This window comes from Phoenix dactylifera, chromosome 7 (assembly GCF_051530095.1).
Source record: "Phoenix dactylifera cultivar Ajwa chromosome 7, Ajwa_hap1_PhDact_Kaust_v1.1, whole genome shotgun sequence".
NCBI lineage: Eukaryota > Viridiplantae > Streptophyta > Magnoliopsida > Arecales > Arecaceae > Phoenix > Phoenix dactylifera.
In genome coordinates, this window is record NC_143196.1 from 30,303,496 (window position 1) to 30,318,026 (window position 14,531).

Sequence of the window (14,531 nt, forward strand, 5' to 3'; positions counted from 1 at the left end):
TCCAAAGATGGGCCCATGGCAAGTGGAAACTCGCCATGTCATTCCTGCTGTAAAAGGAAGATTTTGTAATAGAGTTAGGCCACGTAGCATCTTTCATTTCTTACCGCCTTTGGGTACAAGCCTTGTGATGGTGCCCATAAATTCTACCTTGAATGGAAATTCAACTTGATGAATGGAAATTCTACCAGAGGCTAACCACCCAGCCAACCAGACCTGATCTAATAAATAAATTTCATCCATTTGTTTTGCATGCAATACTTGTATTCCCATATAACTATATCTTAAATCCCATTAAGTTATAAAATTACATTAAGTGGGCACAAATAAGATTGCGTCCAACATGGTACTAATATAACAAATATTTCTCTGAACTTAAAATACCTATACAATTCAAACCTGACTAGCCTGATTCAATGTAGTTAAACTCCAGGGAACCTTGGTCAATCTGAAAATGGACTAGGGTTGGCTCGGAGAAAAATCTAATCCAAGGTTGGATAGTTAGGATTAGACTTCAATGAAAGCCAACCTATCCAAGTTGCAGAGAAGATCTCACTCTCTCTATATATACCTTTGGCTTGTTGCTTATTGCTTGTGGATTTTAAGCGCCGGTAAGCTCCTCAGGACTTGTTTTCCAATGGCTAAGCACTTACTGCCATGGGAGGCAGCTGGGTGCCGAGTTGCCGACAGACCACTTAAGATTTTGGTCGACGTGGACAACTGATTAACGCATAAATGGAGGCCAGTGTTAACAAAAAAAAAAAAAAAAAGGTGTCGCAGGTGATGATATTAAGGGCTGGTGTTACTGGGCTCTCCCCTGTCCCATCACAGTGGCAAAACGTTCACTAATCATGCGGCGTTACAGTCCAAGCTTGAAATAGATCTTAGTATATTAAACCAACGGATCCGTGACATTTAAATTAAAAAAGAAATATTTGATTCACTAAACGCCAGATCCAAATACGAGAAATATCAACATTGATAAGTTGCAACTCCGTAACGTTCAATCGGCTTCGTTCTTCTTCTTTGCTCAGAGGAGTTGGATTATGACATGGTTTTCTAATATTTTTTTCAGGTGTCCGTATTAAAGATTAAGGTGAACAAGACTAAGAAGTCCCAAAAAAGTATGTGATTGGTTTATGAATGCGAAATCGTGATGCTGCCGGTCTTTCCTCTCGCTTTGTGAATAAGCTAATGCATTAGAGAACATATCATGCTCAAAATTCAGAACATGACACAGCCATTGCTAGTCCACAATAACACGAAACTAACTATAAACAATCTATATAAAAATGCATCTCATATAAAACACAATATGAAGCTTCTAAATCTAAAATTTAAAATATTCAGAATCTCATAACTCCAAAAATCCAAAAAAATCATCAGCTAAGTGTATAATCAACTAATAAACTAACATTCTGCTACAAAAATATTGCTTACATTTCAATTAATGAAAACTCTATCAAGTTGATTGATGTTGATATTGAATAGAAATAAATTTAAATAACAATTTTTTTCTAAGTTAACAACATCTTTATCTTAATAAATAGTAGCTTACATACACAAGGAAGCCGGGGAAACTTAACTAGTCTACTCACTGGTCAAACCCTTATCAAGTAGAATACCAGCAGCAACGAAGTTGTTTACTCTATTGATAAACCTACCTTAAGATACATGCTTGGAAAAGATCACAGCGTATTGGCATTGGAGAGTAAAGGAAAAATCAATTATGTCTCAAAAGAAGTATCTCCGAACAATCTCCGATAAGCACCGAAAGTTATGCTTCTTTTTCTCCATTTTGAGAAAGGGCTGATCAAAAAGTCCCTCCATTTCTTGCAATCAAAGTGACGAGGAGAGAAGCAACAAGAGTTCTAGTTGCATTGTTATATTCAATGCTTCAAAGCAAACAATTTTTCTACTTCATAGCGGACCCAACGCGGACTCCAAACTGAAAGGAAAAGCAAGTCCAGGAAACAAAGGACAGGTTCAGGTTTACAAGTCAAATTTTCTCCTCAATTTAATAGTCAGAGTTATTTATTTATTAAATTAATTTAGTGAAAATGCATTCATGTAAATTAAAAAATAAAATCTACAAAAAAATTTGAAAGAATTTTTGGTGCAGCGGTCCAAAAAAATCAGAAAATAAAATATCTCTCTAGACTCTTGGCAACTAAGCCTCATCAGTCCAATTATTTTATCTGAACTGCTACAAAGGAGGTCATCTAGTTAGCAGCATCAATTTGCCTCGCTGTAGACAAAATGCAGCCTTCCACCCAAAGCTTTTTGATGGGAATTGTTAGAATCATATGATTGATTAGGACTGTAATTGATTGTGCTAAACTTAGTCTATATAAAAGCTGCTTCTATACATTGTAATAGACAAATAGAAATATAATTTTCTTTTCTCTCGTTCTTATATTTCAACAGAAATGATGTGCCAAATGCATGCAAGCTTTTTTGCTCATGACTTGGTCCATTGCGATCAGTCCCCTATGGCATTTGGAATACTCTCTATATTAATCACTATAAACATTGTTGTCGCCCATGACAGCGCTGCAGCACCTACTTCATTGCGAGCAAACCCAAAAATTAAAGATCAAAAAAATGCTCATCCAATGAACGAAAGCCGGCAATGTGAACGTTTATCACGCAATATGATGGTTGCGTGACGGCCATGATGTCTGACACTTGTCTCACATGGCTTCCCTTTTTTCTATTTTTTCTTAATATTTTCCCTCTTTCGGTTTTACGCCTTAGATTCTGCTCTCCGCTCAAAGAGTGACGTGTGGAAATGGAATATGCCTCATCATATCCTCCTCATACGAGACCCCAAAACATTGGCTATAAATATGGGCAACGCTGATGAGGAACCCCTCAACCAACCTTGACTTAAATCACGCCAATCAAACACGAGAACGAGCCAATAACCTACAATGAAGTGCCCATCACCATTATTCCTTGTCCTTCTTCTTCTGCATCTCTCGGCAGCTGTTTCCACTGCTCGAGATTTTGATTTCTTCTACTTTGTTCAGCAGGTTACTATCTTCTTCTCCTCCCTCCTCTATCACATAGTTCTATATCTATGTGTTACTAAACAAACTGGGCCAGCTCTTTTTTTCTTTTTTTTTTTCTTTTTTTTTTTGATGTGCCAGCTAATTGCTGTGGAAAACTGATCCCATCCACTTCTAAGAATTTTCCTAGTTCTCATTTGTCTCTAATAACTCTTGGCCAGCTCCTTATCTAGAGCTGAGTTTTCAGGATAAACCATAGACTTTTTGCAAATGGCATTTGATTAAAAGATGTGATATAGTTTCAGAGTTAGCCCCAGTTGTTCTTGCTCAGCCTTTTTTTTGGCCAAAACTTCCCCTGTATGTAAATTTATTTTCAATGCCAACCACATGAATACTTTTAAATTTTTAAGGCACTGCTGCTTTCCAAATTATTTTGTAGAAGAATGGCCAAAGAACTCCACTTTGATTAAAAGAACCATATTTTTTTGATATCTTATAAGTTGCAAGAGAAGTGAAGAAGAAAGTAGAGACATTTTCTCTTATTTTCATTGCTTCAAGCAATAGACTTTGATGATCGCAAGTCCATACTTTTTTTTTTAAGACATGTTTTCTTATTGACTTAGGTGCTAACTATAGGAGGGTTTTCTTTTGGATGCTAATTTTGCTGTTTGGTTCGTGTATTGTGCTAGTGGCCGGGATCATACTGCGACACCAGGAGAAGCTGTTGCTATCCCAAGACTGGAAAGCCAGCCGCCGACTTCGGAATCCATGGTCTTTGGCCCAACAACAAGGATGGCTCTTACCCATCCAACTGCGACCCCGACAGCCCTTACGATAGATCTAAGGTACTTATCTGAATTCTTCTTCTCCTTATTGTTGTTATATTATTTCTCTTGAATGGTGATAGAACTAATTCGTGGAAAAGCTGATGATGAGTAAAGTATTTCATTTTATATTTCAAGTTTTTGAGTGACGGTTGTTAATTATTTCTTCTTGAAGGAAATCACAAGTCCCTTCTCTTTCTTTATCTTAGTTCTTCCGTTCCTTGTATTTAACTTTGTTTTATTTCGTCTTTGATACCATCGTGATCGTATAATTTGCTTGTTTTTTTCTGTCCATTGGCTCAATCTGATCTGAGAAAAGACATCCAATATGTTTATGGCTACTCTTTCTCCAAAAGCAAGAAAAAGAATCTCTCTAGTGCTTTCATTAATTGTGCCTTAGTTAATTAATGAAAATGGAGAGATGTACAGTATTAAAAAGCAAAGCATGGTGAGATTGGTTAAACAGAGAAATATACTCGAGATATACTCTGAATATTCTATTAAACAGTCTAAGAGTGGTTGAAGGTATCATCTAAAATATTGAAATGTTCAAAGTATTAAAAAATTGAAGGTTGCGCTCGTCAGGTTACTCAGCAAGCAGTTGCTCATATGCGTTTATAATCCGCACAATGTTTTTCCCCAGGGAGTTTTGGAACATATTAAAAAAATCATCTCAAATATACGTGCAAAATACGTGATCTGCTTTCTGAAAAATTCTCACTGGGGAATGCCTGAGGGACATCTCTTTTGACATTGACTTGACATTCAGAAAAAAGTTGACACACCCCTGCTCGGGAGAAAAAGAAGTTGACGCAGCAGCTGACTGACATAAACTAGTCCAAAGCTATACTAATCAATCTCTACAATCTAGGTTAAGTTCCATGGTTGAATAGTGCTGCTTAGGGAAAAAATCAATAATTTATCTAAAAGCTCAAATTTTAGGGAAAAAAAGTTCTCATGTACAAGATTTCTATCATTGCTAGGTCCGAGAAGAATCGGATGTATGCAGTCCCATCCTCGTATATGGAAAGACTTTTTCATATTTTAAGGTCGGAACACCCAATGGATAAGAAGAGAAACAGTTTATCAATCCTAGAGTAACCAATACAGATTAATTGGATGCAGAATAAAGACAGCAGAGCCCAAATATGAAGCGATCAAACAAATAAGAAAGAAGAATGTGATGAGAAATATATAGTTCATCAATCTTATTTCATGGAATATGAATTAGTCCTCGTAGAGATGCAACTTATTTCATGCTCATGTCCGGTAGAATTGATAAACTTCTCATACCATGCAGATCAGGGACCTGATACCTACAATGCAAGCAAAATGGCCAACCTTGGCATGCCCAAGTGGTGATGGCTCGGATTTCTGGGAGCACGAATGGGAGAAGCACGGCACCTGCTCCGAGTCCATCCTCGATCAGCACTCATACTTCCAAGCAGCTCTTAACCTCAAGAAGCGAGCGGACCTCCTTGGAATCTTGCGAGGCGCAGGAATTGAGCCAGATGGTGGATTCTACAGTGTGGATAGCATCACTGGGGCCATCAGGGATGCAACTGGTTTCACCCCCGGAGTAGAGTGCAATGTGGATGAATCAAGCAACAGCCAATTATATCAGATTTACCTATGTGTGGACACTAATGCAAGGGATCTCATTGAGTGCCCTGTGTATCCTAGGAGCAAGTGTTCTTCCCGGATTGAGTTCCCTACATTCTGAGATGCTAGCTTGATTGTTCAGTACTTTGCCTTGCTTTGTTCTGTATCAACGCAGGGAATAAGAGCAGCTGCTTTTGTTAATAACGATAAATGAACATTTTTTTTTTTGGTGAATATAGTGAAAACATGGCGCTAATTTTAAGGAGATTTTTTCTTTGTTTTGTTCAGACTAACATGAAGAGAATGTCTTAACAGAGTAACTAAATGATCAAATCATCATCGAGCCTATGACTGTATTGTTGAAATTTCAGAAATACACTTTATAAAAGAGTAGTAGTATACGACTTTGGAAGTGTTTGAGATAGGGAGGAAACGAGCTTTGAAAGAAAAAAGAATCACGAGCTCTAAACTGTGGGAGTTACACTGGTTTTGGAAGAGTGGAAATGAGAGGCTATGGGTGTAACAATTCTTAATGCGTAAAACCAAATAATAGCCTCTTGTATGAAAACCTCACGTTATGTACATGTGCGAAGCGGTCCCAGCATGCGGTCATCAGCTTTGTTTCCAAGGAAGCCAGCAATTTCGCACTCCCAAGCTATAGGTTACAGTCTGGACTTGTGTGGGAGAGCATAGGATATGATTTGATTCCAAGGAACTCAAGGTGGAGGCATGAGGAGTAGGCTTCAAGCAACGCAGAGACACTGCTTATGATGCTGAGGGTGTGCTGATGAAGTTTGCAACAGAAGGTTTTAGCTGGAAAATATAAGACAGTGCAACCAGCATGTGAAGTGAAGGAAATCAAAAAAAAATTAGCTAATGTAAGCAATCTTGGAAAACATCTTGCTTCACCAAGTCCCATGTTACTGACAAGTTTGAATGTTCCAGTTACTGCCTTTGTTGAGACAACTTGTGCAAACTGCTTGAGTGTGCGAAGAGGGGAAGCAAAGCTTGATTTATTGTAGAACATGCCTGGCTTTTCCTTAACCTCACTCTTTTGCAAAATACAGGCTCCCCCAATGCTTGATAACTATCTAAATTCGATCAATGCCTAACCATGTTCTGCTCTACTATTGGGTATGGGTGTAGGGCTCAAATTAAATTTAACTATCGATTTAGATTGAAGTTTAACACATGTAATTTAGGTCTCATATGGATTAGCTAGATTTTATTGGAATCCAATCTATCGTAATTCTCATCCACAGTGGTCCAGACTCATACTGTATGAATCATCTTGAGGTAAGCATTGTGTGTCATGTATTATCTTTTCGTACTTACAGGTCATGGTGAGAGAAAATTTTAAATTTAAATTTTAAAATTGAAAATTCAATGAGGGTGTGAATTGGCTTAGTTGATAAAATTGGTGGGTGTTAGCACTAATGACCTAGTGTGAGGATCCATGCAAACATATATTTAATTTTATATCATATAGATTTTAGGTACTTATATAGGATCAAAAAATTAAAATAATATCTTCTGCCTAGTTTTTTTGGATGAGATCTTGAATTGTTATAAATGGTACCAGATTAGACTCGATGATGACCTATATGAACTATGGGCACTGCAGCATAGACCCATTGGGATTGACTATAGGCCGATCGTGGTACTTGTGATTAAATTTAAATGGGTTTGAACTTTTAATTTGTTAAGGATTTCACATAGGGGTGCGTGTTTAGTCCCACACCGACTATGCATTGGGTAGATCTTAAGTACTTATATAAGACCAAAAAATCCGAATAATACTTTATGGCTGGCTTTTTTGAGTGAGATCCTGGGTTGTTACACCTAATTCAATCATCAAATTTCATGCTCTAATTTTGGTTGGATTTCTACCCCACCTTGAAAAAAAACACCAAAAAACAAGGAATAAGGATTCTCTAACAAGAGTTTTTCCCTACTTGAAATTTTTATGCTGCAACTTGGCGCCGTGTGACTAGTTCTCTATTTTATGTTTCAGTACGCTTGCTAGATGTTTGCCGAATTGCCACACTGATTATGACTTCGTCTCCTTCATGCCTGCCATGTTAATGTAAAGAGCACCGCTCACCGTAGATTTCTTTAGAAGACATATAAAGTTTCTTGCATCATAGTAAGAGTGATCGGTCATGTATAACTTGATGGATGACTCCATGGCTTTCTGGGCAGAAATCTTCTAAGATGGGCAACAATTTTTTTAGGTGCCTTCCCAGGTATAGCCGTATAGGTGCTAAAAGTAGTTGCTCATGTTATTTCGGTGCACTGCTCATATCAGACAGAGAGTAAGGTTCTTGATGATATGGAGCCACGTACAGGTTCTATAAAATGGTTATGAAAAAAAAAATGTTAACTCTTATAGAATCAATCAAGAAAATGCAACACTAGAAAAAGGATGTTGAGAGTTTTCTTAGGGCAATGCATTCGTGTCTTACTTGAATAAGACTTTGTGTGCAGAAATGATGAATGGAGAAAGCATGCAATCAAAGGAGACATCATTGTATGAAGTGGGACCGCTACGTATCTATGAGTGTTTTCACATTGAAGTTCTCTGGTGGTCCTTCCCTGCAATCAAAAGAGATATGGTTGCTTAAAGTTCTGTTGCATCTCTTTTTCTGTAGTTGCCGTCGATTGGAAGGCAATTCTTCCCACTGGTAACCACCATTAATTCATTTCTTGCCGACAAATGCTGAGTCCGAAAAGGTCCTTTTCTTCAATCTCACCACACAAATTCCCAGTAGGGTCGTTGTGATCTTTGGCAGAAAAGAAGAAAGAATTGGAGAACTACTACATTTCAGACCTACCGACGAATGTTGGATGCTGAAACAAGTATACTTTTATCTCCTCTCTAGTGGCAATTTTAAGATCATGTAAGAACTGGTTGAAATGAAAGGAGCAAATATGTTTTTCGCATTGACATCTTCATGGTTGCCTTTAATTAATGCATGCAGGGGAAAATATCTTCCAGAAAACCTTAATTCAGTTATCGAAGAATTTGCATGAAATGGCCCCCTATGTTGAGATTTATATTGACCATATGCCAAGTTGCAAGTACATACTTCTGATATATATCGAACTAAGAAAAAAAATACCGATGCAGCACCACATTTACGAATATTTGGATGCCTTGGATAAGAAATTCATAAGAAGCCTTTGATAGGGTGAACGTAATTTACAGGAAACATTGTGATGTCAAAAGAAGCTCTCATCTTTCCCATTTTTCAAGCATACTACACATTCAGGAAAAGAGTCAAAACCGCATGGAAGCCTAAATCAACAAAGTCACAAACAGAAAGCATTAGAAACAAATTCAAGGGAAATAAGAGAAAAGTCATTATCTTAAGCTGTCCATCACAGCTCTTCACCAATATGGAAACTTATGTTTGGCATGCTTATTGTTACAATTGCTATTATGCATACAAACAGGCATTGCCAGTAGATAAAATTTTGTTTTATTTGAGACTTTCAAACTAACAAGAGATGCACCTTTAATTGTCGAAAATATTCGTAGTTAACATGTTCCTCATCAGGTCTAAACCCAAGTTCAAATGGTATTCTTACAGAACTTATGACCCAACAGCAAGCGATGAAGAACCGAATAACAAAAATGGCACCAAATAACGGAAAATAGAACAAAGAGTTTTGAGTCACTTATAGCAAAATATTCCATGCTATAATGCATTTTGCTGCTTGCAAATGATAAATTATTGTCAAGATATATGTCCCTTTCTGACCACTGAATTGCTAATGAATTTCTTTAAGTCGAACAACATTGAGACTACAACATTGAAGCAACCAGACAACAAGAAAACAAAATCAGTTGCATGGTAATACCGAAAGAGATTTCCATGTAACCATGATAACATGCCCTAACATATCAGTAATGTACTCTCTCTTCAGTAACATCCTTCAAACCCAGCAATCTCCTACATGTCATCAAGAGCATTTCTCCAGAATGGAAACAAGAAAATGTTCTATGCCGCAAAACTGAAAGCACTTGAAAATGGCTCTATCTTTACTCCTTTCTATGACTGTTTGGGGGGAAGAAAAAGTAGAAAGCCTCAGACAGATGCAGCTTCCGCTGCCTGTTTCTGCACAAATGCCACACCCTTCTCAATGCTGGCCTTCAACTCTGGCTTTAAGGCTTCCAGTGCTTTTGCCTCATACTCCGTCAGCCCCTGCAGATCTGCAGATAACACAGCTTCCACGCCTTTCTTCCCAAGCTTAACTCTTGATGCAAAGAAAGGCAGTTCAGTTAGCTCGGACTGAACAAAACAGCACTCATAGACATCTCCATCTCCATCCAATGCTCGAAGAGATGACTCAACAAATCTGGCTGCTGCATAGGCCATGGACAGGGTAGCAGATCCAGCACCAGCTTTTGCCTCCACAACCTCTGTCCCACCATTCTGTATTCTCACAGTTAGCTCTTCAACTTCAGCATCTGTGAAGGTCACCGATGGTCTCGTCTTTGACAATAATGGCAAGATAGTAATGCCAGCATGTCCCCCAACAACTGGAACATCCACATCAATGAGCTTGAGGTTCTTCTTTTCTGCAACAAATGTGTTAGCTCTAACAACATCTAGAGTCGTAACACCGAAAAGCTTCTTTGGATCATAGACACCCTTCTGCTTGAGAACCTCCACAGCTATTGGGACAGTAGAGTTGACAGGGTTGCTGATGATGTGGATGAAAGCATCCGGACAATTGTCTGCAACAGCCTCAACCAATGTCTTCACAATGTTGGCATTTATGTTGAATAGATCATCACGGGTCATGCCTGGCTTCCTTGGAACACCTGCAGGGATGACAACCACATCCATTCCTTTCAAACAATTGGCAAGTTCTGATGGTCCTGTGAAATCAAGAACCTGGGAGGGAGTATTGCAATGGCTGAGATCAGCAGCAACCCCTTTCACGTTTGCAATATCATAGAGATGCAAATCTGAGACCAGTGGAGACATCTTGATAAGAAGTGCTAAGGGTTGACCAATCCCACCAGCAGCCCCAAGGATAGCCACCTTATAAGTTGATGCTCGGGGCTGGAGTTGATTTGGGAACCTCTGTCTTGGTTTGATATTTGGAACAAAAGAAGCCTGGAGTGCAGCATTGCTTTCCTTGCCCAGAAAGGATGTCTCTGATTCAATTTCAATTGACGATGCTGCTTTCAGACCACTAAAACTTTTAAAGGATTTTGGGCTACTAAAATTCAAGCCTACGGGCTTGGATTTTGCTCCCAAACCAGTCTGAGCATATACCAAACTGATGGACATGGTTGTGATTGCTGCTGATGCCATCTTAGGATAAAATTTAATATGCTCAAGAACTTGAAGGCCTGGCATTTAAAACAAAGATCAGGGTTGGACAAAGCTTAGAGTAAGTTTCAAAAGCTTGCAAGTAAATCCTCAAGCAGCACCTAGTGTTTCCATCTTATTCAAGAAGTGATGATAATTAAAACTGCACAACATTGTTTGTTAGGCTTTAGCAAGTTGTGCCAGAAAACTGGTTGCTTAAGTTGGGAAGCAGCCCTCAAATGCATAATAAGGGTCTGAGAATGCTCGTTCTGCATATCTGGCTTTTTTCACATATAATTGTGGTCCCAATAAATTCAGAATATGGAACTCAGTGTGTTGATTAACATCAGATTATGGAGTCCAGTTTAACAATTGCAGCCAATTTTCAAATGGTAGTGTCATCTAACAGAGAGAGATACAAAACATCAGACTTGCTGAGAAACCATAAAAAAGTATGAAACTTTGATAATAAGAACAGAACAAAGAGGAAGAAAAAAAGTTAATTTCAGAGGTAACAGAAAGAAAAGCCTTCTTTTCTGCATTAAAAATTAATTATATTCCTTGGAAGATAAATATTGCCAAAACATATGGTAAATTATGCTAAACAAAATATTGTCTACCAAATGTTGTTCCAGCAAAAAGTAGCCGATAAAATTTGAATATCATTTTCTAGTAGATCTTGAAGTCACCCTTTTTTTTGAAGAGATGCAACATTGCTGATTTTACTTTCAGAATCTATAAAATCATTTTGGGGGAAATTTGAGAAGATTTCCAAAACTATGTAGCAAACAACAGCCATCTAGCAATAAAGGAGAATATTCTCAGTGAAAAAGGTAGGCTCTAAGTGTCATATCCCTAAGCCAGTGATGTCCAAATGATGGAGAACTTTTCATGGGAACCAAAACCAAGCAGCTAGTCTAAGTTTCATTCGAATTGATCAAACATAATTAATATCCTTTCAACTTTGCGTCACATTAACTAAGACCTATGCTAAATAAATGCACATTTAGACCAAAGGCTTTAACACTCTCAGCTAATTAACAAAGTGAAATAAGCTTTCTATGTTCATATTTGAGTGCCTTTTTTTAAAAAAAAAAAGAAAAAATGCCACTTTCCATGTTCAAACCCGGAATCTTTCCCTGGGCATGCAAAGAGGGATGCAACAGACAGAAGGTCCTGCTGGCCACATTTAGATGCAATTATATTAGAAATAAATTGTCTTATTCAAGAAGATTGTCCATGTATGTCAAGTGAATAAACTTTCTATTAGCATTTCTGTTTATGGATGTGAAGCAACACATAAGAAACTTAAGTTCTCGCAGCAACAACAGTAACAATAGGTCTTTAATTTCAAACACAATTACACGTTCAGAGACCTAAATCAAGCATACAAACTACGTATAGCAGTATTGTTTAAAAGTTTTTTGCAAATTCCAATAGCATTTAAAGAGGGAAGGATTATAACACACATGCACAACATAGAAACATCTTCCATTTCTCAGTTTATTGACTCACAAACATAGATCAACCTAAAGGCATGCACACACGCATGCACGCGCTTGCATGCAAACACGAGCATGCGTGCACATGCATATGTATAATTTATAAAATATTCTTTTTGAAGCCTAAAGAAAAGGAGAGAATGAAGCAAATATTAAAAATCATTAATTAAAACTAACCAGGAATTTAAAATACAGAAACAAGAGTTACATATAGCATTTAGAATTTATAACTCTTTAATTAATCGTTTAGATCCCTCCTTGCTATCTTTCAACTATGACAGAAACTTCAGTTCAGTGATGAAACAGGGAAAGTGCATGTCAAAAGCAGTGAAATACAAGTCACAAAAAAAAAAAAAAGCACGATAACATAGTTTAAGTTTCTAGCTCCCATGACAGAAAACTAGGGCTTCTTCAGCAAAAATTTGGACAACATAACATATTTTTATATAGAGTAGAATGAAACATTCAGCTTTGCGTAAAGAACATTGCGTCTCTACAGAAACTGAAGATAGAATCTCCCAGAAGGAAAGGGAGAAAATGAAATCAGATAAAACTGCACCAAATATCCATGAAAATCTACAAGTGTTACGAAATATAAAGCTAAAAACAAGATTAAATGGAACCAGACTCCGTAAGTGAACGTTGATCCTAAAAGGTCAAGATCCATATCCTCAAATAGAAATTCCGTCATAGATTTACGATGCACATATGCTTTCAGCTTCAGATCAAGAAAAATGCCAACTAAGGGCCCACTATTGTGTCATGTGAAATATAATACTTCTGTACCTAATTAGTCTTCCCAATCTATAATAACTAAACCACTAATAAAAAACAAAAATATGGACATCTCATATCAGGCTAAGTAAGCAGTTGAAAAAACAAAATTTATTTTTCTCAAGATGTAGTTCTGAGTCTCTGATACTACACCAACTCAAACAATCAAACCCCTGAAACCATCTAGAAACTTCTTAGAAAAAAATAATACATTCTACACAAAAACCATATCATACCCAGCCGACCTTCTGTTTCCTCCAGCCCCTGCTTCTGTTCTCAACGTTCAAAAAAACATATCATCCCACCCTGCTCAATTAGCCAAATCCAGATCGACAGCTGTACAAATCCAGGAGAAAGACCAACAAAAAACCAACTTTCCGTGCCAAGAAAATCCTCAAAATATAAGATCTTACAGCTCAGGCACTAAATCATCAGAATTCACAAAACCCTCCCCAGGAACACCGAATCCCTGTCCAAGCTACCATCAAGAAACCCAACTACAAACGAGTTCCGACATTAAAGATTCCAATATCTAATCAAAATCTAAGACCAGAACCACAAATCCATTAACTCCCACTCTAAAAAAGATTGAAAAGCGAAAAAAGTAACAGACTAACAGCTACATGAAAAGAAAAAAAAGGAAAAAAAAAAAAAAACAAGGCATCCGCTTTCATCTACACAAAAGGAATTAAAACAAAATTCACAAATCCAATTTCATCAAAACACAAGAAATTAAAACTAAATTCAGGTGAAAGAACAAAGGAGATTAATACCTAACGAGACCGAGCTCTCTGTGGACGGAAAGGACGAGGGTGGCGAGGACCAATGCAGGCGGCTCCGCTCTCTTTTATAGGAGGCCTACCGTTTGGTCCGTAAGAAAATCTCGTCGTACACCGACAAAAAAGGTACCCTTTTTGCACCCTCTTCACTTTCGCGGTGGCCCCCACTGCACCAGAGTCCAACTCGCCAGACCCAAGTTCGCCGTTGGTTTCCTTTCCTCCTCTATTGAATCGACGGCGGAGATGACGTGAGCGCTATGAAGTGGGGCCCACAACCTTTCTTCGAATCGGACGGCGACGAGGGATCCCCGAAGCCTGAAGGTGACTTAGCGCTTGTTCTTTTCTTTCTGGGCCCCACGTGCAGACACTTTGTTCACCAGCACGTGTGAAATTATTTTTGTTCTGCATTTTCTTTTCGGTAATTGCTTTTGTTGTCGGTTCAAACCTCATCATAATTAGGGGAAAAAGAATTACTAAATAGCACCACTTAGTGTCCCAGTCCCACCTAAAATTTGAGTTAAAAATAAACTTAATTAGTAATTTTACAAGAGAAATAATTTTTATTTTTCTAAAAAAGTTTATATCAAGGTTGTGTTTGAATAATGAATAATTAACCATTCTAAAATGGATTTAACTCTGTGCATCCAACCTTTAATCAGCTAATTAGCAAATAAAGTTATTTACTGTTAGGCTGGTACTTCCATAATTAGTGACA

The 14,531-nt window shown here is 37.7% G+C and overlaps 2 protein-coding genes across 4 annotated transcripts; one reads left to right on the forward strand and one right to left on the reverse strand.

The window, feature by feature from the left end:
* The first annotated feature begins 2,856 nt into the window (after positions 1 to 2,856).
* LOC103703064 (extracellular ribonuclease LE-like) lies at positions 2,857 to 5,697 on the forward strand. Its single transcript, XM_008785763.6, has 3 exons — positions 2,857 to 3,032; positions 3,698 to 3,853; positions 5,133 to 5,697. Exons 1-3 carry the CDS (start codon positions 2,931 to 2,933, stop codon positions 5,553 to 5,555), a joined length of 681 nt encoding a protein of 226 aa, XP_008783985.1. The 5' UTR covers positions 2,857 to 2,930; the 3' UTR covers positions 5,556 to 5,697.
* A 3,407-nt stretch (positions 5,698 to 9,104) lies between these two features.
* On the reverse strand, positions 9,105 to 13,923 carry LOC103703073 (malate dehydrogenase, chloroplastic). Of its 3 annotated transcripts, none has more exons than XM_008785774.6 (2): positions 13,811 to 13,923; positions 9,105 to 10,802 (listed from the first exon to the last, which is right to left on the reverse strand). In XM_008785774.6, exon 2 carries the CDS (start codon positions 10,762 to 10,764, stop codon positions 9,526 to 9,528), a length of 1,239 nt encoding a protein of 412 aa, XP_008783996.3. In that variant the 5' UTR covers positions 10,765 to 10,802; positions 13,811 to 13,923; the 3' UTR covers positions 9,105 to 9,525. The 3 variants fall into 3 exon arrangements, with proteins under 3 accessions (XP_008783996.3, XP_088557727.2, XP_026658888.3); XM_088701601.2 differs by having other exon boundaries at positions 9,105 to 11,163; positions 13,811 to 13,849; XM_026803087.4 differs by lacking the exon at positions 13,811 to 13,923 and adding an exon at positions 13,274 to 13,588.
* Between the last annotated feature and the right edge of the window lie 608 nt (positions 13,924 to 14,531).